We start from the raw sequence: 27,789 nt of genomic DNA on the forward strand, positions 1-27,789 counted from the left end.
ACCAAAAACTTTGAATCCTTTTGATAAGAGTTCACACCCTAGGCAATTTGGCAGGCTATGATTGGTTCCCATGAAGTGGGAGAAAGTGACTTGGAAAAAGGACTATAAAAGCCGAGACCTAGGAGAAGAGAATTCATTCACTCCTTGACTCTTTGATGGGTAGACTCTCCTGGGTAAGGAGGAGCCCCATGATTCTGGAGGCTTTCTGGGTGGATGACTGGAACTGAAGGAAGAGGCTTACACTGGTAAGACCCAAATTAAATAAGTTAATTGGACTTCCACATGGAGATTAGGACCTGATGGAGCTTTTGTTGAAGTTGAGCTGAATTTCTTCGAATTGGCAATTATAGGATATTTAGCTAGGAAATATTTTCTATTTCCCTCTTACATTTCTCTTTTGCTGTATTTACATTATATTAAATTATTAAAAGCTGATGCTAACAGTCATTTTAACTTAGGAGCTAATCTTTTATAAATGGCAACCACAATCTCATTTTATTATTCTCATATTCAAAAACCCTAAATTTATTTGTTACAATTCCTAAATTCCATTTTGAAACAAATAAAATGCAATTATTTTACTGTTTTTTTCTTTCTTTCGGTTTATTTTGTTTTTACTTTACTTTCCATTCTAAATATATCCTTCTTCCCCTGCTCAGTCAGCCATCCCTTATTACAAAGAAGAAAAAAGCATTTGAGCAAAATGAACCATGTGAGCCAAGTGATAGTATCTGCAGCTTTCTTAATCCACAGTACCCAACATATACATCAAAGGAAGAGAGGTGGAATTCTTTTTTTTTTTTTTTTTTTTTTAATAAACCTTTACCTTCGGTTTTGAAATCAATACTGTGCATTGATTCCAAGGCAGAAGAGTGGTAAGGACTAGGCAATGGGGGTTAAGTGACTTGCCAGGGTCACACAGCTAGGAAGTGTCTGAGGCCAGATTTGAACCTAGGATCTCTTGTCTCTAGGCCTGGCTCTCAACCCATTGAGCTACCTAGCTGCCCCTGGAGGTGAAATTCTTCACCTCTTTTTCAGGATCAAAATAAAATTAGTCTTTAGAATTACATACATTCAAATTACAGCTGTCAGGTTTGTTTTATTTTGTCCTTTCTGTTTACATGGTTCTAGTTGTGTAAGTTGTTTTTCTGATTTAGTTTTATTTTTTTTTAATTTGTTTGTATTATTCTAAATTCATTGTTTTTTATGGCACAGGATGTTTCATTATATTAATGTACCACAATTTGTTTAGCTACTTCCTAATTGATAGCTATCTATTCTGCCTCTATTTCTTTACTTCCACTAAAAGTGCAGCTATGACTTTTTTTGTATAATATAAGGGAATCCTTTGTGTTTTTATCCTTCTAGAAGTATGTTTCTATTAATGGGTTCTGAGTCAACAGGTATGGACTTCTTTAGCCACTTTCTTGGCATAATTCGGAACTGTTTTTCACAATGAGTGAATCTTACACAGTTCCATCAACACTATATTATTGTGCCTGTCTCTTTATATGTACTGTGATATTTTGAAGGGATAGCAGGGTCAAATGAAGATCTTTTAAGGAAGGGAGAGACCTGGGCATGTTTGTTAGCAAAAGAGATAATAATTAGGAGAAATTTAAGGTTACATTAGGGGAGTGGGGAGAATTATTGAAGGGATTTCAGTCTTTTCTAGAAGACTGAAATTTTTAAGTAGAGAACTTTGCCTTAGCAACAAAAACCTTTTCTTTATCAGTAAGTAGAGCAGTGGAAGAGAGAACAAAATAAGGGTTTGGATGTTGTGAAGAGAGGTTTAGATGTAGAATTAGGAAGAAATCTGCAAATGAGAGAGTTGTCCTTAGATGACTTAGTTTTACGTTTATGATACAAAGAAACTTCTAGAATTTCTTTTTTTTTTAGACATTTATTAATATTCGTTTTTAATCTGTTTACATACTTTATGCCCCTACTTTCCCCTTCACCCCCCGCTCTCCCCCCACCCATGGCCAACGCACATTTCCACTGGTTGTAGCAAGTGTCCATGTTCAGGGTCTATTTCCCATTCATGTCCGCCTCAGTCTAGAATTTCTTTTTAAAATTTTTATTAGTATCTCTTTGTTTATATCACATTAATTTCCAAATATATATCTTTCCCTTCAACCCAGTGAACCATCCCATGTGATAGATAAGGTGTGGAAGGGTTGATGTAGTTCAGCAAAACTAAATGTTGTGGGACAAACACATCCAAGTTTATATAACAAGGTCTTGCCCCAAGAATGGGAGACTCAAATTCCATTAGATTCAGAAGTTCAAAAAGAATTTATTTGAAGAGATATAAGGTGGTGAAACAGCCTAATTGCTGATGGAATAGCCTCAGGGCTGATGGATTAGCCTGGGGTCTAGTAGAGTAGCCTCTCTGGAACTGATGGAATAGCAGCTCTCTGTGCGGAGAAGCAGTTACTATCCCCTCTATGGATCAGGGTTTGCATATTTATTAAGTCTGAGGACTAGTTCCATTCCAGAGAAATCTTCATCTTTTCTGAAAACTCAGGAAAATGAGCATGGCCATATTCAAGTGGAGGTAAGGTTTTGGATTTGACACATATATCATGGGGAATAAAGAGCATGCACAGGTTTGGGGGATCTTTTTGTTCTGCCAGAATCCTTAGTGCACATGTCCCATGTTCCCCCCATTGTACACCTTGTCATTATCTGTCAGTATGGGAAAGGTCATGGGACCCTTCTAGAATGTGAACATGGGCAGGGAGGGGGAGCAGATGCAGCCTAGTATATGACCACTTTAGTAATTAATTATGTTTACCAGTTCAGAACTAAAGTAAAGAATGATATGAGTAATTAATAAAGCATCTTAGGCAAAAAGCTGATATCCAGTATAGAATATTATAAGCAATATAAGCCTCAATTATAAACAGTAATAAACTGAATCTGACAATGGTTGTAATATTCCAAACTCAAAAGTCTTCATCCTCCACCAAGGAGGTGTCAACACTTTAGTATAGTTTCTCTACAAGGGGAGATAACATTTTTCTCACCTCTTCAGGGCTAAGCTTTTGTCTTTATAATGATGTGGCATGAACTTCCTCTTCTCTCCCAACATTTCCCTCCCCACTTCCTCCCTTTTTTATTCTTTACTACAAAGATGGTTCTCTAGAACAAATATTGAGACATTTGGATGATGTTAAAGGAATAAATTATTTAAAGGGGAAAGTAGTTATTTAGTGTTTATTTTTTGTTACTTTTAATTAATTTTATAATTCTTTTGTCTATTTCCTGGTTCTGCTTAATTCACTTTACATTGGTTCATGAGTCTCCCCATACTTCTTCAAATTTCTCATTTTCATTGTTTCTTATACTACAGTAATATTTTATTATATGCATGTACCATATAATACCATTTTTTTTCCATTTCCCTAATTGATAGGCTTCAGCTTTATTTCTCATTCTTCTGTCTCTGTGTGTGTCTCTCTCTCTCACACACACACACATAGACATAGACATATACAAAATGACATTCTATCTACCCTTGCTATTCTACTACACTAATTGAAGTCTCTGATCTCTTTAGGGAAAAATACTTAGTGGTAGGGTCTCTGTATCAAAGAAAAATGACATTTTAGATACTTTTTTTTTTAACCCTTATAGTTCGGTATATTGTCTCATAGGTGGAAGAGTGGTAAGGGTGGGCAATGGGGGTCAAGTGACTTGCCCAGGGTCACACAGCTGGGAAGTGGCTGAGGCCAGGTTTGAACCTAGGACCTCCTGTCTCTAGGCCTGACTCTCACTCCACTGAGCTACCCAGCTGCCCTAGATACTTTTTTAAAAGCCTTAATCTTCTGTCTTAGAATTGATCTAAGGTAGAAAAGAGGGGTAAAGGATAAGGCAGTGAGGGTTAAGTGACTTGCCCAGGGTTATATGGCTAGGAAATGTCTGAGGCCATGTCTGAACCTAGGATCTCCCATCCCTAGGCCTTGCACTTTATCCATTGAGCCACCTAGCTGTTCTGTTAATCACCTTTTAAAATATAATTCCATATTTTTTTCTCAGAGTTTTTGCCTTCCTCTGTGTTTCAAGCACTTAGCACAATGCCTGGCATATAATAGGTGTTTAATAAACCAGTCATTATTGGCTTGACAAAGAGCAAGATTTAGGAAGACCGGAGGTAGGCAAATATTTCCTATTCCCATCCTCGCCCAATGCCCTCCCTCTTTTAAAATTTATTTATTTATTTAGAGTGTTTTTCTGGGTTACATGATTCATGATTTTTCCCACTCCTCTTCCATCCCTCTTCCTGGAGCTGACAAGCAATTCCATTGCAACCTCTTTTAAGGGAATTGTGATTTTAGAATCTGCTTGTGAATTTGACCTTTTGATACCTTGCAAAATTCTAGAACTGATTATTAAATGGTAGGATTATGATACTTATAAAGGAAAAGAATGATGCATAGAATCATAGAGGTTTAGAGACAGAAAACCTTAGTTACCTAATTAGGTACAAAGTTATATATTAAGTACTAGGCTCTTCCAACAGAGGATGTGACTGAACCTTTTAAGAAAGAAATAGCTTTATATATTCCACAAAATGTAAGGGGGAGGATTCACAAATAAAATAGTAAAGGCATTACTGAACCTTGAAAGAAGAGTGCTGTAGCAGTAGATTGCTTCATGCTGAGAGATATGGGGTTGCCATGTGTCAGGTTGATCTGGACAATTAGAAGGTATACTGGCTTCCTCTGGGTTGCATTCTAATTGTAGTAGAGTGCTTTCACAAACATGTAAAAACTGAGGACTTCTATCTAAAGATATTATCCATTTGAGAACAAACTATCAGAAGGAACTTGATGCTCTAGGGATTATGAAGATTATGGGCAGAAAGCCAGAGGATTTAGAGGAATAGGTGGTTTTTTTTCATCACTACTAATGGATAAAGGTAGGAACTTTAGAAAAGAATATAGGAATGGGAAGTGAATAGCTAACAGGATATTGTTGGAAAATGAGAATGGTTTTCTAGGTAGTGACATAAGATAAGGGAATGAAAGAAGGTCACTTCTTCAGAAAGGTATATCTAGAAAGAATGTGTTTGTCATCCTATGAACTCTCAGATGTAATTAAAAATGACCTCAAATTAATTATTCCCTCAAATATAATTAAAAATGCCCTCAAATTAATTATGCCCTCAAATGTCTATGTATGAGTGACCTTTTAGTTTTAATGTGAAAAGGTAAATTTGACCTCATAGAGGCCTGATACTCATGACTGGCATATGGCAATAAAGGGATCAGAACATCAACCAGTCACACAAAAGGCAGGGATGATGGAGTAGTACTGCAATCAAGAAGATTTCTACCTATTTGGGAATCTGTAAAACTGAGAAGGAAAACATGATAAACCTTGGGTTTAAGGATCAGAGAAAGGAGAAATAGGTAAATTCATAATGAGGATAATACTACAGGGGCCAATTAGGGGAAATGATTGACAAAATGGAAGAATCTTTCAAGAGAAGGTATTGACTGTGCCATCTTGAAATTTGTGATAGTAGTAAGGGAGCATTGACCATAATCTGATTTATATTATATACTTTAAAAATACAAATTTCAAAGAATTCGAAATAAGGTAAGTCAGTTCTCATTGCCTTTTCTTTAAAGAAGATTCTCTAGAGTAATAGCATACTCTCTTAAGAAAGTCTGGTGAAAAAGTGAAGGGGGGATTCTATTTAAAGCAGGAAGATGGTATAAGTTGGTGAATAAACTTGAATATTTTAAAAGATTATGTACAAGAGATGTGACATGGGCAAATAATTAAGGATCATTACAATAGAGTGGCAAGGTCCTCTTTAAGTGTGTAAAAAAGCTAAAGTATAGCATAAGCTGAGGTTTGTAATGAATGCTAAGGGCAACACACAGGACTTTGAGACCCTTTGGTAAGTGGTAAGGAGGGCAGTGCTATAGACATGGTGGACCCAACTGAATTTTAGGAAAGGTTTTAATAAAATCTTGAGATATCCATACATACAAGATGGTTGTTGGCTTGTACATTTAGATTAATTTAGATGAACTTTTTATTTAGATGAAATTAGATACATTTAGATGAATTTTTACTTAAATAATTTTAAATCAGATCTGGAAGGAAATTGATTGGATTTTTCTGGTCTGTCTTTTGGCCTTTTTATCTTCTATATTATTTTTTAGTGACTTGGATAAGCCATAGATACATGTTTATTAATTTTGGGGGTGGCACAAAACTAGGAAAGATAGCTAACAAATACAGATAACAAAATCAGAAATCTTAAAATCTAAAAAAAAATTAACAAGTGAAAAAACTGGGTTGGAATTTAATAGGATTCAATGTAAAGTTTTACAGTTTGACTTTTTTTTTAAAGATTAATCAACAGCCTCAGTATAATAATGGATACAAAAAGGGCCTATTGGTAGGCTGTAAGCTCAAAAAGTCAGTGGCTTGTTATGGCAGTGCTCTTTCTTTCCCCTTTCCCAAAATTACAGAAGTGAATATGATCTTAAAACTATATTAATAGAAGTATAATATCTAGGGAGAAGCAGATATGGTTCTCAGCCCACTAGATCACATCTGGAAGGTTGAGTTCCATTTTGGGTGCTTCATTTCAGGAAAGCTATTGACAAGCATATCTGGAAAAGAGCAATTAGAATGATGACAAGACTCAAAATCATGTGAATGAGACTCAAAACTATGAAAGGAGAATTAGGTGAGGAAACATATGTTTAGTCTGGAAAAGGATGATGTATATTTTAAAATAGCTTAGTGTTTCAAATTTTGAATACTGAATAGTCTTGGCTTAAACGACCTTCAAAATTTCTTCTAACTATAAAGTTTGAAGAATTTATTTTTCTGTGCTTTTTCTTGTTTTTAAAAACAAACCAGAAAGAGGGTATTTAAATTTAATGAATTAAATGATCAATTTATTAATTTAATTCATAATTAAATGAAGAATTAGCTGAGGATTCATTCAGCAATAATTGATTCTGTTAAATTGAGAGGGTTGGACTAGATGATTTCTAAGGTCCCTTCAAATCTAAATCTATGATCTTATGATTAGTTTGAATTGCAAATAAATTGTCAACATTGTTGTTGACATAAATGCTTGTATTTTTCTTTCTGGAACCTTCTACATGACAGTAGAGGGAGCAGCAAAAAAAAGGCCTTGGGGGAAGACATATATAGGTCTGTTGTGGAGAATTGCTGCTATATTTGGGAGATCTCGGGAGCTACTGGAGGAAGTGTCATCTTTCCCCCTTGTCCATCAGTCTCTGGAACACTTCCACTCTATCAACATACATTTATTAAGTACCTATTATGTGCATTCTGCAGGGCACTGAGGATAAACAAAAATGGAAGTCTTTTTTAAGGAGTTAATAATCGAGATACACAATATGTAAATATAAAATAAAGGGGAATTAGAAAAGATATCATATAGAAAATGGTACCTGAGCTGCATACACTTTGAAGGTAGGAGTTTTAAGAGTTAATGGTAAAGAACAATAAATCATGAGCCCTTAACTATCAGTTTCCTAAAGTGGGGCACACTTCCATATGGCTATGTAATGTGATATGCATCACATGTATTTTATCTAATTTTATAAGAATATTTTGTCGTACTTTATAGTTTACAAAATACATCAATTGTCTTTTGAAGTAGATTATACAGATATTGTCCTCATTTTTATGCACAAGAAAATAAGGTAAAGAAAAGTTAATTTGTCTAACACAACTACTAAGTAACAGCTGAGATTCAAACTGAAGTCTTCTGAGTTCAGTGGAGTAACCTTGGTTACTTAATTCCACTGTAACCTTGGTTAGTCATGTAGCTTTTCTTGTGCTTTTGTTTCCTCATTTGTAAAGTGAGAGGGCCTATACTAGATGCCCTCTGGCATCCCCTCAAGCTCTGAATCTGATCCTCTCTTATCCTGATGTGAACAGAAACTAGGTAGAAGAAATAGACTATGATAAAATCAATTCAAAATTGAATTCTTACCTCACAGATGGTTTACCCACCCCTGTAAGTGCTCAAGCAAAAAATAGATGACCTTTCCTTATAAGTATTATAGAAGAAATTCCTGCATTCAGTGAAAGGTTGGGATAGGTAATTATTGTTAACTTTAAAATCTCTCAAACTAGGAGATGCCCAAAATTTGATAAGAAGAGAAATTAAGACAGTTCAGCAGTGGTCATAAGACTTCTTATTTTCAAAGTACTAATTTGGCATGAATCTGCCATCTAAGAAACTTGTTAGCCCTAGATAAAATGTATAATTTGATAAAGCAGATACTTATTATTCACCTCCTGTATGCTACAAAACAAGAAGCCTGGCCTTTGGGAAACTTATAATCTACCTGAAGACAATAAAGTGTATACAACATTCAGTAAATACTAAGTAATTTGATGTTGGAGGGAATATTAACAACCGCAATATCAGGAAAAAGACTTTCTCTGGAAACTAGCACCTGAGCTGAAGCTTGAGAAAATACACGGTCTGAGAAGTGCAATGTTCAGGAACAAGGAATGCCATGCTGGCACAGGGGGACAGCATGGGTGAAGATGTGAAGGTAGAAGACAGTTATATTCATTCAGACAAGCACCCATTATCATGTATTACTTTACTACATTTGTGCAGTTATTAGACAAATAGGTAATCTCATAGAAAATGGCCAAACTTGGTAGAATCATGAAAAAAAGGATGAATTTTAGCTTCTGTTGGGTGTATGATGAAGTCCTTAAATAACCACATTTTATTAGATCCTAATAAGTAATACTTTTATTATTTTTCTGCTAAATTTGGACCACCACTTGAAGATTTTTCTCTTTTCCTTTGCCATCATCTTTTTCTTTATTTTCGGGTATTTATCTGGTCTCAGATTTGAGTGCAGTTTGTTATTATCACAGATAACTTTCATTCTTAGTAACAAATATGAAGTCTTTTAATAGTCTTTATATTTGTTTGCTCTAATATAATAACATCAAATTTTAACTTGTTCTTATTCATTATTTGTTTATTCCACAAATAAGCTTTGGGTTTATGACAACTAAATAAAATCTAAAAATAATTATTGATTTATAAATATAGCATTGAATTTAATTTGATATTGTAATTATAGCCAATTGTATGTGAAAGTCCTGCTTTCTTATCATAATGTAGATTTATGATCATTCTTAGCCAAGACTGACTCTAAAATAGAAACAGATACATCTGAAAAACAAGATTAGGATCTACTAGAGAACCACATTCAATTAAATTTTCACTTGGCACTGATACACAGCATCATTTTCTCCAAGGAGGCCAAAATTATATAACTAATTCTGAACCATAAAATCACAGACTTTCTGAGATAATGACTACTGAGGTGTACTAAACTCTGGTGGTCTAATCTAACTCATACCTGAAGCATTGAATCCCCTCTGTAGAATTATCCCTGCCCCGATAAATGATCATGTTCTAAGATGTGCTGAGTAGTCCATACATCTCATAAGACTTGCTTAAAATGGAAATATTCTTGTTTTATAAATGGTTTCTCAAAATCAAAATGAGAGGAAGTGATTTGTTCAAGATCTCACAGTAAAACAACTCTAATTAAGGATGAAGTTCAAATTTCTTGGCTTCTCCCACCACTGGTTATTCTCCATAAATAGAACATTTTTAAGTTTGTAAGAATTATAAAGGATTTAAATCTTCTGTATGTGAGAGATTTAAATTCTTTAAATATACTATATGTTTTGTCAAAATAGGATGACTGAATGGATTGATAATTTGATCATCCCTGTTCTTTTACACCTGCAAATCAGGCAACTGTATAAGTAAGTAGTCCCTCTGCTTGCCTGCTGCTTTTGTGATTTATGGAACTTGATCATTGCTTGCTACAAGATATGCTAGCCTTCTAATTTGACAAGTTAGAAAATAAATGGTTTATTTAAAATTACTAAAGTCTTCAATAGGACTTATCAAAGGATAAATTTTGTAGCCTTTTAAAAAGTTCACTGTGCCTAAATATAGTCACTTCTCAAAATAATAAATTATTAAACATCCTTTTAATGATGCCTTTTCATACTCCTTTTTGTGCAAAACAGTAAGATGGATACCATCATTAAGATAAAAAAGACTAAGGAAAGACTTTTTCACAATTAACTAAGTGTTGACAGAAAAGAAGTTGTATAAGCCATGGTTCTTGTCATCAAATCAAAGGTTTAGAACTAAAAAAAGAAACCTTATTGACTATGTAATTAAACCACTTCATGTTATAAATGAGGATCCTTAGAGGCCTAGATGGATTGTCAATTTCTTATTGCCACACAGCTGATCCAGGTTCCCTTGTTTCCAAATCTAGTACTTCCCCATGCTATCTTAGAAGACAAGACTCTTCTACTCCCCAAAATCTTTTATTTATTTACTTGGAAGTTAGTGCCCATAATGTATCATGCCTAATACAAAATTGAACAAAAATGGAGCAGGTTAGAATGTATATAGATGTTTTACAAACTGAATTATGAAGTTGGTAGGCTGCAATGCAAGTAGAATGAATGAAGCCCAGTAGGGAGTCGTTATGGATCATAAATCTAGAGCTTTGAGGGTATCAGAAGTTACTTGGCCCAAACTCCTTATTCTATAGATAAGGAAATTAAATCCCCCCAAAAGATCAAGTGACTAACCCACAGTTATTCAAGCAGTTTTCAGTTTATTCGTATTATATGGATGCAACAGAGAGAGGCCACCTCTATGAGTTCAGGACTTGGCTTGAGACCTCTGGCACTGACAGAGGAGATCTTCGCCCCCACTATGTTGACTCTCTCACATGTCTGTCTTATGGCCATCTGCACTCATTACAACATATCTGTCCTTGAATCCCCACTCCCCCCATGTGTTGCCCAATCCTCTTCTTTCTATATCCATGTGTTCATGTGTTCTTCCTCTCAGTTTCAGCCAGGATGCCACATGACTGGCCCTCGCATATTCCCTCTCCTCTTACTGCTCTGTGTCTTTGAACCATGTTCCAGTCCCCTTCCCTCCACAGGAATATGTTCCCCTTCCTTGCCTCCCTACTTTCCCCACATCCACAGGCAATTTCATATTACATGAAAATCATTTTACAGAGGACTGCAAAATGGTCCACTTACATAAAGCAAAGGCTGTGATCACATATTAAATACTGTCTATCATCATATATTAAGTGTCAAGCCTAAGATTTGACCTCAGATTCCTTAAATCCATGTTTAAGCAGGAAAGTAGTGCAATCTTTACCCTGTGCCAAGTTGTCTCACTATAATATTTTCTGATTTGGGAAGACACCATGGAAGAGGTGTCAGTATGTGCAGTTGAGACCTTTGGAAGGAAGAATGTGATGGATATTCTATGGGAACTTTGTATAATCTGAAAAAAAAAATAGCAATTTTCGATTACCCTGAGTCAGATTTTATGTCAAAGGATATATAAACAGGCAATACTGTTATACAGGGTGGTATGGTACTTGAATAAGATGGGCCTGATGAATGAAGGTGGCCCAAGATCCTAGATGGTGTGTGGATCTAAGCTAAGTGAGGAGAGGGATGTCTGAATGGCCACCAAGGTATGCTGGTAACCCTGGAGCTCAGCTAAGCACTTGACCCATGAACAGTGCCCAAGCCAAAGTGAATAAATGAGAAGCTATATATGCTAATCTAATGGGAGCTGGAGTAAGCTAATCACTAGCAAGTGAGCAGCTGGCTGGAGAGGTTCTTCTCCCTCACAGACCCTGGACAGGCCCGGCTGTGGCCTAGACCAGGTGAAAAGGAGGTCTTATGATCTTCATCTTCTTGGTAGATGTTTGATAGGTATCTCTCAGCCCTAATCAGTAATAGGTGAATTGTTTGCTTGAGGCAATAAGGTACAGATACTGGAGTGCAGGTCTATAGGCCTACCCACAATACCACTCCACCCAGGACCCTTCTCAAAAATGAGACCCTGAAGTCTTCTGCCCCTGGGCTTTTATAGTGGTGGTAGCAGCTGTCTTTTGCCCTTGACTCATGCCGTCTGGGTAAATTCTAAATTCTATAACTGATGATCTGTTACTCAAGTTGGTCTCCATCTTCTTCCCAGAAGTTGCCTATTGCAATACTGAGATGAAGAAATTAAAACTACCTGTAGACATAAGAGAAAATACTCCACATCACTATTGATTAGCGAAATACAAATTAAAACAACTTTGATATACCACCTCATACCTATTAGAGTTGCTAATATGACCAAAAACAGACATGATAAATGTTGGAGGAGATGTGCGATGAGGAAATTGGAGCACTAATGCACTGTTTGTGGAACTGTGAACCTATTATAACCATTCTGCAGAGAAATACGGATTCACACCCAAAGGGCCAAGAAACTGCATACCCTTTGGCCCAGCAATACTACTGCTATGTCTGTAATTCAAAGAGATCAGAGGTAGGAGAAAAGGACTTATTTGTACAAAAATATTTTTAGCAGGTCTTTTTGTATAGTGGCAAAGAATTGGAAACTGAGGAGAGATGTCCATCAATTAAGGAATTGCTGAACAAGCTGTAGTTTATGGTTGTAATGGAAAACTATTGTGACATAAGAAATGATGACAAGGATGAGTTCAGAAGTACCTGGAAAGACTTATGTGAACTGATGCAGAAAGAAATGAGCAGAACTAGGAGAACCGTGTATACAGTAACGGAAATATTGAATGATGGTCAATTGTGAAACTAAACTCTTATCAGCAAAGCAAAGTTCCAAGATAACTCCCATCAAGACTTAAAATTCAAAACAAAACAACATGCTATCCATAGCCAAAGAAGGAACTGTTGGAATCTGATTGCGGATCAAAGCAGGTCATCCACTTTATTTCCTTCATGAAATTTTTATATGATATGTCTTCAGTCATGACATGGAGAATATAAAAATGTGTATTGCATGAAAGCACTGGTAATAATCTATATCAGATTATTTAGTGCTTCAGGGAAGGAAGGAGGAAGAGAATCTCAATCTCTAAATGTCTGAAGATAAGAATACAGTTGCCAAAAAATATTTCAACTGGTAATTGGGAGGAAAACTTAATTAAAAAAGAAAAAAGACTGAATAAATTAAAAAACAATTTTCAGTTCCTTTGCTGAAATTCTGTATAAGAATGTCTAGTACAGCATCAATCAATAACTACTTCCTTTTTAAATGTTTGTATTTTTTGTTTTGTTTGGTGTTGTTTTGATAATGGTTAGTGTTCATTGTGTGACCCTAAGCACTGATGGTAGTTAATGTGTGACATTTGATATATAAAAATTAACATTAATGCCAAGAGGGGCAGCTAGGTCATGAATAGAGAGCTACTCCTGAAGGTGAGTGGTCCTGGGTTCAAATTTGGTCTTGCATATTTCCTAGCTGTGACCCTGGGCAAGTCATTTAACCCCAATTGCCCAACCTTTACCACTCTTCCTAGCTTGATATTTAAAATAGAAGATAAGGGATAAAAAGAAAGTAATGCTGAGAGATCACTGAACTCACAGAATATAAACACACATCAACAATACTTCTTAGAGTTTATTTCTCAGAGGGAATGGACACATCTCTGGTATGTATCCATGTCTTCTAATGGCAAAGTGTTTTAATTTGACAGCCATATTTTCTGCACTGAAGAATCTTCAAGAAAAGATTCGACGTTTAGAGCTCGAACGGATTCAAGCAGAAGAAAGTGTGAAAACTTTGTCTAAAGAAACAAGTGAATACAAGAAAGTTCTGGATGAACAAATACAGGAAAGGGAGAACTCAAGGAATGAAGAGTCAAGACACAATCAAGGTTTGTTTATGTGGGTTTTGTAAAGAAAAAAGACTGCATGCTGGAACTACATTCTCCAGCATGCCCCAGGGTTTCCTCCCCCCCTACTTCCTGGTGTGGGATTGGTCTCTAAAAGGATCATACCCATGCCAAGGAATAAACTTTGAAGGGGACTTGGAGCTGGGGAGCAGCAGAGCGGAAGGGAGAGCTTCCTGGAGAAGAGACCCTTTTCAATTCATCAATAAAAACCTTCCTTTTCCTACTTCTTCCACTTTATTTTTTTCTACATTTAACTATGAAGAGAGTGATGAAGTATCATAGAACCTAATGGAAAGTTCTTTCAAGGACTTGTTTAAAGACCTTAATAAAATCCTCTAGAACTTTAGAAAGTTACTGGTGCTCTGATTTTATAAGTATTCTGAAATTATAATGAATCAGGTATAGTTTATCAAGTACATAGGATGCTAAGATTCCATTGTAAAGGTTTTGCCACTTTATTGCAATGTAGAATTAATTAAGAGTAAAACTGATGACCTACAGTAATATAGAAGTAGGTTTCTAGTGGTTTGGGGGATCTTCTTAGTATTTAGGATGGTAGGAGCTTTCATTACTTTCATTACTAATACTTAAATTCTATCAAGACAAGTAGGCTAATACAAGTTTTCTTCTGTTCTTTTTAGAATTGACGTCCCAGTTGTTAGCTGCAGAAAGTAAATGCAATCTTTTAGAAAAACAGTTGGAATACATGAGAGACATGATAAAGCATGCCAAAAATGAGAGGACAACTGTCTTGGAAAAACAGGTAATAGCCATGGAGCTAATCTACATAAATACAGATGTTAAGCTGTAATTGACACTACTTTATTTTTTCTTTGATGAGTATTAATTTTACTTTTTTTTTATCGAGTTCATGCTTTCTTTTGTATAGTAGCAGTAAAATGAATGAGAACCTTGAAGAGAAGTCTTACTTTTTGTTTTCATATCATTAAGAAATATTTTAGTGCCTGCTATGGGAAAACAGCACATTGCCAAGTGTTTTGAAGACTTTCCCTAGCTCTTTGCATGGGGACTGTCACAGTAGGACCTTAATAAATTCTTTTTAAAAGTTACAAGTAAGTGAGGCAGCTAGGTGGCACAGAGGATAGAGCATTAGGCCTGAAATTGGAAGGATCTGGTTTCAAATCCAGCCTCAGACACTTCCTTAGCTGTGTGACCCAGGCAAGTCATTTAACCCTGTTTGCCTAGCCCTTGCTTTTCTGTCTTAAGAATTGCTACAAGACAGAAAGTAAGGTTTTGTTCTATTTTTTAAGTTATGAGCAAGTAATGAGTAAGAACTCACATAGGATTTAAGAATGTCACTCTTCTCAGGACATCTCATTAGAAGGAGAGAGGGGGATCTACATGGACTAGAATGATGTATAAAGTTTTGTGGAACTTGGGTATAAATTAGTGAATAGCAGATGGAGACAACTTATTGTAGGGAACAAAAGGTACAAAGGCAGAATTGAGTATGGCATATTATAGGAACAGTAGAAAACTATTCTGATTGAAATGATGGTATGTTCAGTTTGGGGTCCAGAGGGAAAATAGATTAGGACCAGATTATAAAGGACTTTGAATGCTTGACAAAGAAATTTTACCTTTATCCAATGTATTATGAAAGTCAGATTAAAAAGTTTTTTTTTAACTTCTCACCTTTTAATTATGACATTTGTTTGTTATTATTCCAGGATTTTTTAGTTATTGAAAATGTCTAGTTATAATGGGTTAACTTATCTGTAAAAATGTGTTCAGAATGTATAGATTAAGGTTTTGATTTTTTTATTCAATCATAAATAACAAATATTTATTAAGCACTTTCAATACTCAAACACTAAGGAATATACAGAGAAGTGGTTTCCACTCTTCATATTATAATATGGCTGGTAAGAGACTAAGGCATCTGTAAATATATAAAATGTGGTAAATGAACACTTATAATAAATAATAGATATTTTTAATGATAAGATATGATAAAACTAAGGATTTTGAAGAGGCAGGGGACTCTTTTTGATAGGAATAATAAGAGAGAAGAGGAAATTGAACTTGACCTTGAAAAATTAACAATATTTGAGTAGTCAGATCAAGATGTGTGGGATGGGAAAGAAAAGTTGTTTTAAGTAAATGGAATGGCTTGAGCAAAAGGACAGAGACATTTGAAATTAATGAGTGGCCATTTCTTTAGAACAAGATTGTTTTCAGGTTGTTCAAAGATTGTGTGGCTTTGCAATTTACTTTGTTCTTCCCAAATTCTTCAGCAGAATGTCTCATAATTATCCCCCCCCCAATTTCAATCTTAAGACTTTTCTCTATCTCTTATTTCTTTCTCTACTGTCTCTAAAACATCCATGTCTCCCCACACACAGTCACACGCATATGCATGCATACGAAGCTCACCAGACTGTACTAAGTATCTCTTTCATTTAAAAAATCAAAGCTATTGATATTCATTACCTTTCCCTCTCACTTTTTTCTCAATCTTTTTATGATTTCTTACTTGACTGCTCAACTCAAACCCCTCTCTCCAAATTTCCCAGTAATGTCTTAGTTACCTGCTGTGATAGTCTTTTCTCAGGCCTCATCCTCTTTGATCTATTTGCAGTGTTTAATAATGTTGACCAACGAGATCAGTGGTCAAACTTAGAAACAACCAGCCACTGAACTTGTATATAAGTATCCCTGTAGGCTTCATATTGACAAAGTTTTAAAATGAAACTGTATATTTTATTGATTTTTCATTAATTTTGTTAAATATTATCCAAGTACATTTTAATCTGTTTCAAGCTACACTCAGGAATGTTGTGGGCCTCATTCAGCATTCAGCATTTATACTTCTGACCTAGATAATCTTCCTTTTTGGATACTTTCCACCTATGTTCTCTCTCTCCCTCTGGATTTTGTGATACTGCTCCTTTGTTGATTCATCAACATCATACCTCTGACTAGGTATATCCCATGGGCACTGTCTTGGACCCTCTTCTCTTTCTTTACCCTCTCATTTGGTGATTACTTCAGCTCCCATAGATTCAGTTATCTTTTCTGTGCAGATAACTACTAGATTTTGGACATTGCAAACCACTAAAATGCACTTTTCCTAATGCAGTTAAACATAAAATAACCCATAAAAGGCAGGAGAAGAGAGGCAGAAACACCAGACAGGATGGGAAAGGTCAGATGTCAGAAGAACCCCAAGAGGGGAAAGGCAACCTGCCATCTCTACTACCCCTTTTGACTCTGTGGTTAAACTATAGTCCTGAACCCAATCTAAGCTTTGGGGTTCCTACCCAGGGTGGAATAGCCCGACTAGGTATGGATCTCTGACTGCTGGGAGCCTGGCAGCATAGGCTCATTAGGGAAGTGCCAGGGTTAGCTGCTTTTCCATTTTTTTCAATTCCATCATCCTGCACTTCAGAGGTTATTTTAGCACTTTCTGGAACAGATTCACAAATACTTAAGAACACTTTCCTCCTTTTTGCAGATAAAAACTTGCCCCATTACACCTCGTTTTTTTTTCTCTGCTGCACATACCTGGGAATGTGTGTAGTTGCCAGTACAAAAGTGAAAATGAGGTTACTGATAAAAACACAAATGCTTGAAGTCATGAAAGTTAAATGCAAGAATGCTGAAACCGACTTTATTTGCTTGATTTATATTTGAATGTTATCTCTCCCATTAGAGATTATAAGAAGCTTTAGGGCAGGGATTGTCTTTTAACTCTTTGTATCCCTAATGCTTAACACTGTCCCTAACCCAAAATAGGTACTTAATAAATGTTTATTGATTAATTGCCCTTTTATTATTAGTGAATTGTAACATCCTTACTATTTTTAATAGTTTGCAATTCTTCTTTTGAGAACTGTTCATTCATATCCTTTTGCCAATTATCTGTTGAGGAATGACTTGGGGATGGATAGATGGATGGATGGATGGATGGATGGATGGATGGATGGATGGATGGATGGATGGATGGATGTTTAATTCTTTATATATCTTGGATACCAAACCTTTACCAGAGAAACTTTTATAGAAAGATTTCCCCCATTCTGCTTCTTCCTTTCTTGCCCTAGGTACATTAATTTTTCTATGTGTGCAGAAGTTTTACATTTTCAGTTATCCATTGTGTCTTCTGTAATTGCCTCTATCCCTTATTTGAGAAAGAATATATCTCATACCCAAGCTTTGAAAGGTATGTGATCTACTTCTCTTCTATTCATTTTTTAAAATAGGATCTTTAATATTAAGATTTTATATCTGCTTATATAGAATATAGTTATTTTAAGCCTAATTTCTGCCATACTTTTCCCCAGTTTTTCCAGTTTTTTTTTTTTAAATCAACTAGAGTTCTTTACTGAATAATTTGTATTTTCTGGCTTAATGAAATTTTGATTTATTGAGATCCATTATTACTAATCCTTCTTTTTTAGTCTTTTCTGATACCATTGACAACTTTTAGCCAGCCCCAGATAGTTACATTTCTTCATATTTTTAAATGTTTTAAAATTTTAGTGCTCTTAATTTTTTCCCCCTTTGTTTTCCTTCATCTCTCCCTATTTTCCTTCCTCTTTCCTTTCCCTCTTTCTTTATTCTTTTCTTCCTTTCTTCCTTCCTTTCACCCTCCCATTCACTCTTCCTCACAACTCTCCTTATATAAGCCTCCCCTTGTAACAAATAAGGACAATTAATCAAAACAGATTCACAACTTGTCCATGTCTGAAAATATACTTTTCATTCTGAACTTCTAGTCCTCCTTTTTTCTGCCAAGAGGTAGGAGGCATCTTTTCCTTTTTAACCTTCTTGACTCATTGCCTTGATCACCACAGTTGTTTTCCTTTACATTATTTTTCTGCCTACTTCACTTTATATCAGCAATTCATAGAAATCCTACTAGGTTTTTGTGGATACATTTCTTTCATAATTTCTTGTATACTGCACAGTAACTTCATTAAATTCCTATACTAAAATAATTTTCTTTAGCCATTCTCTATTTGATGGGTATTCATTTTATTTCTAATTTTTTGTTACATAAAACATTTTCCTTTAAGGTTTGTTTTAGGCTTTGGTTGTAGTTGTTTTCACATTGTTGTCTTCTGTGTTTCTTGATCTTCTTTGTCACTACAGTAGATTTTTTATGGTCAGGTTCCCTTTTTGTTTGCTCCCTAGCCTACTTTTTGACTTTGGACTTTATGTTAATGTTAGCCTCTGCCCACCTATTTTGAGAATGAATGACCTGAACAGAATATCTTTTATGTCCTTCTGCTGCTTTCATAGCTCATTCTGGGTCCTGGCTTCCAAAGTGGTAATTCAGGAAAAGGTCTCTTCATTTTCCTCCTGGTCAAAAAATTCCTGACTAGTTTGGGTTTATTGACATGTGTGTAATTGAGTTTCCATGAACTGCTGCTAGATACAGTTAGCACCCTGGGAAGTTTTGCATAATCAGAGTTACTGAACTATTGTCTCCACCTTGGTTTTGGTCTCCTGCTCAGATTTATTCCACTATACATTTATATGCATGGTGAAGGTTAGAACTGGGTACTGTAAGAGGGAGATTTAAGGTATTTATAGATATATAATTAAAGTGTGGCCGCCAGGACAATTCAGATTGATTCTGTAATTAAAATAGACCCAAGTCAGGATCCAGTTTAAGGTAGTTTATTTACAATTAGGAAAGTAAAAGGTAGGGAAATAGAGAGAGGGAGGGTGAAGGCTAGTCTAGGCCTGCAGAGGCCTGGATGGAGAGAGAAGGTTAGAAGGCTAAATAAATGAGGCTACAAGCCACAAGGCCTACCAATCAGATAGGCTGGAGCCTACTTAAAGATAGAGTTTGGAAACGCCAAGGTAGGCCCAAGAAGTAAGTGGACAAATGGCAGTCGCTATGGTCACGTGGGGATAACTGGTCTCCCCTCCCCACTAAGAGAGGTGGGGATGACATCATCTCTATGCCTAGGGTAAGTAGAGTTTGACTATGAATGGGCTAGAGCTAATTCTATTTACACTGTACTTACTCTCTTCTTGATTTCAAAACCACACAGCTGTAGTTTTGGAACTTGTTCCTTGCTCTCCTTACAGGTAGATCCCTTGAAACCACAGTCACTCCTTTCCTACCTTGGAATTGTGACCTGGAACTGAATATAATGGGCAACAAAGTTGACAGATGGCAAGTGTTCCTGTGTATGGTGCTAGTGTAGAGCCTTTTGGTAATCTTTTTTACCCAAGTTTTCAGTCCACTTATCTTCCTTGGAAGCTAGGCTGCTCCTCATTATTATTGCTGTTCCTACTACTATCTGCTACTTCTTATTGCTATTGTTTCTTCCTCACTGCACTCCTAGCCAGCCCCAACCCCAGCATTTGCAGGCTTTTTCTTTTCTTTCCTTAGCTTCCCTATGCTGGAAAAATGACCCACTTTTTCCTTGACTTTACTGATCAAAATTGAGTCTGACATTCTTTATCCATCATTCTTAGGGAAGGATGTGAAGGAGCTAAGGCAAAAGTGCTTGTTCTCTTTCTACTTCTTAGTTCCAGTTTCCCCAAAATATGTTTCTATAAATATTTTTGTGCATATGGACCTTTTACCTCTCTCTTTGACCTCTTTTGGGAATATAATTGTAATAATAGTAGCAACAGCAGTAGCAATTATAATAGTAAGTGTCAGAAGTTATACACAATGACTTTTGGATTATAACTTCAGGTTATTTCCAGAATGTTTAGCAAAACCACAGATCTTCCAAGATTCATTGTCTTTGTTCTCCCCACATTTCCTCCAACAAATGCCATTTTCATTTTTTTTTTGCCATTTTTGTTTATCTGATGAGTATAAGGGTGAACCCCAAAATTGTTTAAATTTATAATTCTCTTATTAGTGATTTGGAACATTTTTCATTGTGGTTGATAATATTTTATGATTCCACTTTTGAAAATTGTTGGACTTGCACCTACAGTGGGAAGGTATTCCAAGAGAAAGGGGCAAAATCAAATTCTTAAATGGTAGGAATAAGGCAATATATGTAGGTTGAGACCATCTCAGCTGGATTAGAGGCTCATTCTAGAGAATAGTGAGAAATTAAGTTGAAACAGCAAGAGTAATAGATTTAATCTTAGTTCTAGGAGTTTGGATTTAATTTATTGAGTGATGTAGAGTACCACTGAAAGGTTCTTGAACAATGAAACGATTTTGTTTTTTAACCCAATATTTTAGGAAGATTAGTAAAGCAACAGCTATTCTAATGGCTGTAGAGCAATGGTATGAAATTTCAAGTAGCCAATAAACTGGAAATAAGAATCTTGATATGTCGCATGTTGATTTAGTTTTACTAGGTAATGTCTTTATATTTTATTGTATTTTTACTTATTAGGTATGTCCCAGTTTCGTTTTTATCTGGTTTGGAAAACAGACCACATTCAGGCTATAGACTGTATATTTGATACCACTGCTGTATCTATGTTCATTAAGGAGATTGATCTGTAGTTTTCTTTTTCTGTTTTGGTCTTCCTGGCTTGGTAATCAGTACCATATTTGTGTCATAAAAAGAATTTGGTAAGATTCCTTCTTTACTTATTTTGTCAAATAGTTTGTATAGTATTGGGATTAGTTCTTCTTTAAATGTCTAATAGAATTCACTTGTGAATCCATCTGGTATTAACCTAGGCAATTTATATTTTTATAAAAGATTTACCCATTCATGCTTCTAATTTTTAAAGACTGAATTTCTTTCACAACTTTTTGATTCTCCTTTTCCTTTTGGTCCATTTTTCTTTTCAAGTCATTCTTCTCTTCAGTATTTTTGCCTCATTTTCTAGCAGGTCAATCCTGATTTTCAATGCCTTTGCCTCTGTTTCCAGGTGATCTATTTTCCTTTTTAGGTTACTATTTTCCTTTGGCCATTTTTCTCCAACCCATCTTATTTGATTTTTAAATTCCTTTTTGAGCTCTTCCAGAGCCTGCATCCAATTCTCTGGGGCATTTGGGGGGGGGGGGTGGAGTTATTTTTTTCAAATTTTTTTTGATGTTCCTTGGATCTATTCCTCCTTCATTATTTCTATTCTTTGGTCCTTACCCCCACAGAAGCTTTCAATTGTTAGTTTCCTTTTTTCCTCTTCTTTACTCTTTTTATTTACTTTTTAAAAAAAAATTTCCTTCTCCCTCTGTTGATTTACCAAACTAGAGTGTTCGAACTGCTGTGTCCTGAAGGTTGAATCTTCTCTTTTCTCAATCCTCTGCTGACATACTGGATTCAACTGATTGAGCTAACCCACTGAGCTAGCCTGCCCTGGGGCAAATCCTTCCTGTAGCCTACTGACCATTGTCAGAACCCTTCACCTCATGTGGTGGATCGGAAGCATTTCCTTATGGCTTCAGTTTCTGCCCAGAGCTCACACCAACAAGCCCAGTCTTTTCACAGGTCTCAGCCTAGTAGGTGGGGAGAGTGACTAGCCAGCCCATCTCTCCTTTGTCCCATGAATTAGACACTCTCTGTGCCTACCCTTTCAAGTTGTGTTCAAGAAAGAATCCAATAACTCTTCTTGGGTTTGGCTTTCTGTTTTCTTTGAACATTTTAATGATGGGTGTGGAAGGGTTGTTGGAGAGAACTTGGACTTTTGGTGCTCCTAAACTGCCATCTTGGCTCTGTCTCCTTGACCACTACTGTAGAAAAGTCTTAAAAGTATTTCAACTTAAAAGACAAAATATTAGGGGGCAGCTAGGTAGCTCCATGGATTAAAAGGCAAGCCTAGAGATGGGAAGTCTTGGGTTCAAATATGAGCTCAGACACTTAACTAGCTGTATGACCCTGTACAAATCACATAATACTAGGTGCCCAGCCATTAACACTCTTCTGCCTTGGAACCAATAAATATTGATTCTAAGATGGCAGGTAAAATTTTTTTTTAAAGATAGAATATTGTTTTAGTATATTTAATAAGTCATCCAATTTGAATTATTACACAGTTTTAAAGGGGAAGGTTCTTTAGGATCTATTACATCATTTTACAAATAGAAAACAGGCCTAGAAAAGTGAAATCCCTTATCAAGATAAGTAGAGCTGAAATTTAAGTCTCCTGACTCCAAATATAAAGTTCTATCCATTATGCCACACTGACTGTCAAGTTACATTTTAAAAAACACCGGTTTATATGAGATGGAAACATTCAGTACATTTTTGAGTATGATTCTAACAAACCCCAGCTTAGGATCATTTTTCAACATCCCTATTTTACTTATCACCTAGCAGCTAACTAAAAACAGAATTATTCTCTCTCCTCTCTTCAAGGTTCAATTCAAGTGCCACCTTGATAGCGTTTCCTAATTCCCCCAATTGTTTGCATCCTTCCTTTTCCAAATTACAAATTACATATTTATTTTGTGTGTTTCGTGCATTCCTGACCTTATAAACACATCGGTTTTTTTCCAATAGAATATAAGCTTCTTGAGGCAGTAACTATTAAACCTTCTATTTGTATCCCAAATATTTAGCATAATGCTTATCTCCTAGAAGAGATTTAATAAATATTTGTTGCATTAATCTCATCTCTTTTGGAAGCAGTCTTTTAAAATCTTTTTTCCCATCCTAAAACTGGCATAAAAAGAAGTTATATACATTTTTTTCAAAAATGATTATGTAAAGAAAAATAAGCAAAACAAAAGCAAAAATAAAGAAAAAAAGCAAAAAAAACCCTTTACATAATCATTTATAAGTCACTAAAATGACTTATAATAGAGAGAAATTATTGAAAGCATGTGTTCTGTACCGTTTTTTGTTGAATTAAGATACATCATTGCACTGATTATTCTGGCACACCTGTTAGGACATAGAAACATTATTACCTTGCCCTATGGAAAAGGTTTTCAATAAAAATGATATTCACAGTTGTGCTATAGTACATTAAATGAAACTCAGTTTCCATCTTATTAATTGATTGTTTACCTAGAGTTAAAATTATCTTCAGATTAGAAATATATTGTTAACTTTTTGCTAACAGGGAGAAAATAAACATGCATTTTACTTTTATAAAACATTGACATGCATCTATTTCTGTCTTTTTATGGCCATATTTTCAAATGATTTTGTTTTTCTGTCATTCTTTTCCAGGTTTCAATAGAGAGAGACCAGCAGCAGGGTAAAATCCATGTTGAGAACCAACTTGAAAAACTGGATGTGCTTGAGCAGGAATATAACAAACTCACTGCCATGCAGGCTCTTGCAGAGGTCAGCAAATAGCTTCATACTCATTAGAACAAAATTTCCTTGTTTCCAAAATGGAATTACTGAGTATTCTTCTCCAGCCAAAGGGATATAAATTATATTAATTGAAGGAAGTAACCAGGCGAATAAGAAAATTTAAAAATAATTTTTAACACTAATTTTAAAATTTAGTTTCTAAGGTCATTGGGAGAAACCTTTTTTAGTTCACTTAAAGTTAATATTTTTTTAAAATAATGAATAAAGTTTTTCCTGGGTTTTTTGGTTATTGCCCATTGTCAATGATAGATACTATTATAAATAAAAAAGTAATCTTGGAGGATTGTTACTAGATTTATAAGTATTTATTAGTAAAGAGAAAGAAATAGAGTAAAAAAATTTCCAGCCTTTCTAATTTAAGGTAAAAATCTGACCCCCCATTTTAGCTGTGCCATCTACCTTGCCATCCCACTTGCCAGAGATCAAGAGATAAGAGCTCAGAGAAAAGTGCCAGCCCAGAGACAAGTATGGAAGCAAAACAATTAACTCCCTCTTTCCAAGCTAGCTTTTCAAATCTCCCTCTAAGCCCCTCCTCCAGATCTTTCCAGATCCATCGATTGGCCAATGGCCTTCATACATCATGCTGTCTAGCTTCCATGACACTGTTACGCCAGGCCTATGCCAACAGGTGAGTCTGATTCCTGTGTTCAATTACTAAGGTCCATGAGATTAAGGCTGGGGTGGAGGTTCCCTAGATAATTTTACTTTACACAATCCCCCACTCTTGATTTCTGATATTCTTAACATGACCAGTGTGTTAAGTCTCCTCACTCTTGGTTCTCTAGGAGATTAACATTCCACATATGGAGTCTAATACATTTAGGATTTTCTCTTTAGGGTTCATAAGAGCACAAAAGATATTGTATGTTTCATGGAGGGGGGTTACTATAATTTGAACAATTTAAAGAAAGGGGGTAAATGATTGATAGGTAGGTACATTGACAAAGAGCCGTTGAAAGTATTCCCCTTTTTGGCATGTGTTTACAGTCAGAATAAATGAAGGGCTCAACACCCCTACCCCCAGTTCATTTATATCCAAAAGTTCTCTCCAAGTTTCATAATGTAGTATTTGATTTCTGCAAGTGTTGTTTTTAAAAATGATAAAGGCTGGTATTACGAGGAAAAGTAATATTTTAATTACCATGGCCATGTTGGTAAAATATATAAGACCACGCGCCTGATAAAAAGCTGTTTCAAAACTCCTGGCATTTTCTTCCCTCCACCTGGCTGCCTCATACCAAAAGAGGCCAAGCCCAACCTCCACCCCTACTTTAAGTCATGCTCTGTGTTGGTTCCCGTTGGTTGATGTCATCATGTCAGAAACCAGAAATCCATTGAATCATGGAAAATGTAGTTTCAAAGTGTCCACAGGAAGTTTGTCATTTAAAGCTCAAATGAGCCCCAAAATACCTCTAAATGGAACCCCCCAAAATTCCAAATAACACACAAGCATCCTTCTAGCATCTTCTCCAGAAGAACTGCTTTCCTGGTCCAGGGTATTAGCAATTATCTTTTCCTAAAATTGCTTTGAAAAGTTGTTAGACTTTGGCCTTTTGATAATTTCATAATCCAGCCCCATCCCCACCCCTCACCTCAGGATATACACCAACAATAGAATTGACATAAGATGTATGGCTAAGCTATTATAGGTTAGGTTATTTATTTATTTTTAAAGCATTAAATAATATATGAATCAATTGTCCCAAAAACAAGGAGAGAAAATTAAATTTAAAAAATACATTAAAATTATATATGTATACAAGTATAAATTAAAATCTTAACAAGTCCTTGATTCACCATCAAGGTAGCTTATATCCTACAAGCATGTAGGACACATTAAGCAATATTGCTGTTACCCACCCTTGGCCATGACTACAAAGAGTTGCCATACTAAAGAAGAAGGGACAGGAGTCTGACCAAAAAGGAAATACAATCCCTTGGTCTCGTTTCTACATCAATCATAGAGATAGCAAGTCACAGTTAAAGTCAAATAGAGATACATTTTAGTCTCATATCATAAAGACAGAAAACAGGGAAGGCCACCCTCAGGACTTGCTGAATAGTCGTTTCCCTGAATCCCCTGAGACAGGTCCTCTGCCTTGGCATTAATATTCGCCACCTCCACAGAGGTTGTTGGCATCCTTGATCCTGTGCTTCTTTGCACTGATCAGTGGCTTATTAGCGATCTCTTTATCCGGAATCAGACTCAAATATCAGTTCAAGTCCCATGATATTTAACAACCAATGGCAGATTTCAGTAGTCTAAAGCTTTGGGAGTATGCAGTGTTGTCAGGGGTGGTAGGCATTGTAAACTGATCCTTCAATATCAAATATCAATGCTAATTCCATTGATGTGAAGTAAAGTTAACTGGAGGGACCTCCGTCCTAGCTTTAATCCTGTGTAACCCAGTAGATGAACATAAGAATTAGTCATGTGTCTGATACCAACATGACATATGAAGGCTGTTGGCCAATCAAAGGATCTGGGGGAGAGGCCAAGAGGGAGGTTTGAAAAACCAGCTTGGGAAGCGGAGTCGATCTTTTTTGTGTCCATGCCTGACTCGGGGCTGGTGCTTTTCTCTGAACTCTCTTATCTCTAGATCTCTCTGGCAAGAGGGGTGGTGTGAATGGGGGAACCACATTTTTTACCTTAAGTTAGAAAAGCTAGAAACCTTATTATTTCTCTCTTTCTTTCTCTTCACTAATAAATGCTTATAAATCTAGTAATAAGCCTCCAAGATTAATTTTTGTTTATAACACTATTGAGAACTCCAAGTTCTGGTATTGACCACATACATACTCTTACACAAAGAAATATCCTGATTCTTGGTCACATGTGCTGCCTTCATAACCATATCCAGTTGTCTTACAGATTCTTGCCATTGATCATAGACAAAGAGTATATAGATAGATCAAGGCAAACCCACACTCTGCTACTAGAAAAATAACAAACAAACATCCTACTAAATAACAATGGGTCATCTGTGTCACCTTTGTGTTTTAACATTTTAGCATGGATGGGTAATAGGAATGAGAATCCAATTCCTTGTTTCATCATTAATCCTTTTGTAATTATTACTAGAAAAAAATGCAAGAACTGGAGTCAAAACTCCGTCAAGAAGAACAGGAAAGGAAACGTATGCAGGAAAAAGCAGCCCAGGTATCTTGTTTTTTAAAAAGTATATTCTATTCTTTGTTTAAAAATCATATTATATATGCATATAGCTCAATAAGAAAATGTTTACTTGTTAATCTAAAAGTAGAAGACACTAGAATGATCATCTCCTATAGTAGGGGCATTGCATATAATTGCTAGAACTCTAACATAGTAAGACTAGCCTAATCTGGATTGGCAAAAAGTTGTTTAGAGGCAGAGTACAAAATTCAGGTCTTCCTTAGCCCAGTTAGACCATAAAGAATGATTATTTCAGAAAACTACTGATCTAAAAAATTAATTAACCAACCAAAGAGGTTGTAAATTTAAATTAATATCCAGTAACTCCAAGTATTATTTCTTATAAGATTTGTTAATAATCACTTGAAGTAAAAGAAATGAAAGGACAAAAGTAAAAGCCTGAGTAAAGCCAGTTTTCCCAGTTGTGATCAGGGGGGAAAGAGAGAGGGAGAGGGATGGAGCTACACAAAACTTTATCTCCAAAATGTAACATGAGAATGAAAGTGGGATACTGGGATTTAGAGTCCTGGGGAGCAGATTCTAATTACACAAGGTAGAC

General features: G+C 35.7%; 1 protein-coding gene across 2 annotated transcripts in view; it reads left to right on the plus strand.

The window, feature by feature from the left end:
- The window catches only part of CEP57 (centrosomal protein 57), a 74,202-nt gene that overhangs the window by 22,427 nt on the left and 23,986 nt on the right, over positions 1–27,789 (plus strand). For both annotated transcript variants that reach the window (XM_044668388.1, XM_044668387.1), the window contains exons 3-6: positions 13,626–13,805; positions 14,465–14,586; positions 23,906–24,022; positions 27,138–27,215. In XM_044668388.1, coding sequence (XP_044524323.1) covers positions 13,626–13,805; positions 14,465–14,586; positions 23,906–24,022; positions 27,138–27,215 — 497 coding nt within the window. The remainder of the gene's footprint in view (positions 1–13,625; positions 13,806–14,464; positions 14,587–23,905; positions 24,023–27,137; positions 27,216–27,789) is intronic.

This window comes from Gracilinanus agilis, chromosome 3, assembly GCF_016433145.1.
Source record: "Gracilinanus agilis isolate LMUSP501 chromosome 3, AgileGrace, whole genome shotgun sequence".
Lineage (NCBI taxonomy): Eukaryota > Metazoa > Chordata > Mammalia > Didelphimorphia > Didelphidae > Gracilinanus > Gracilinanus agilis.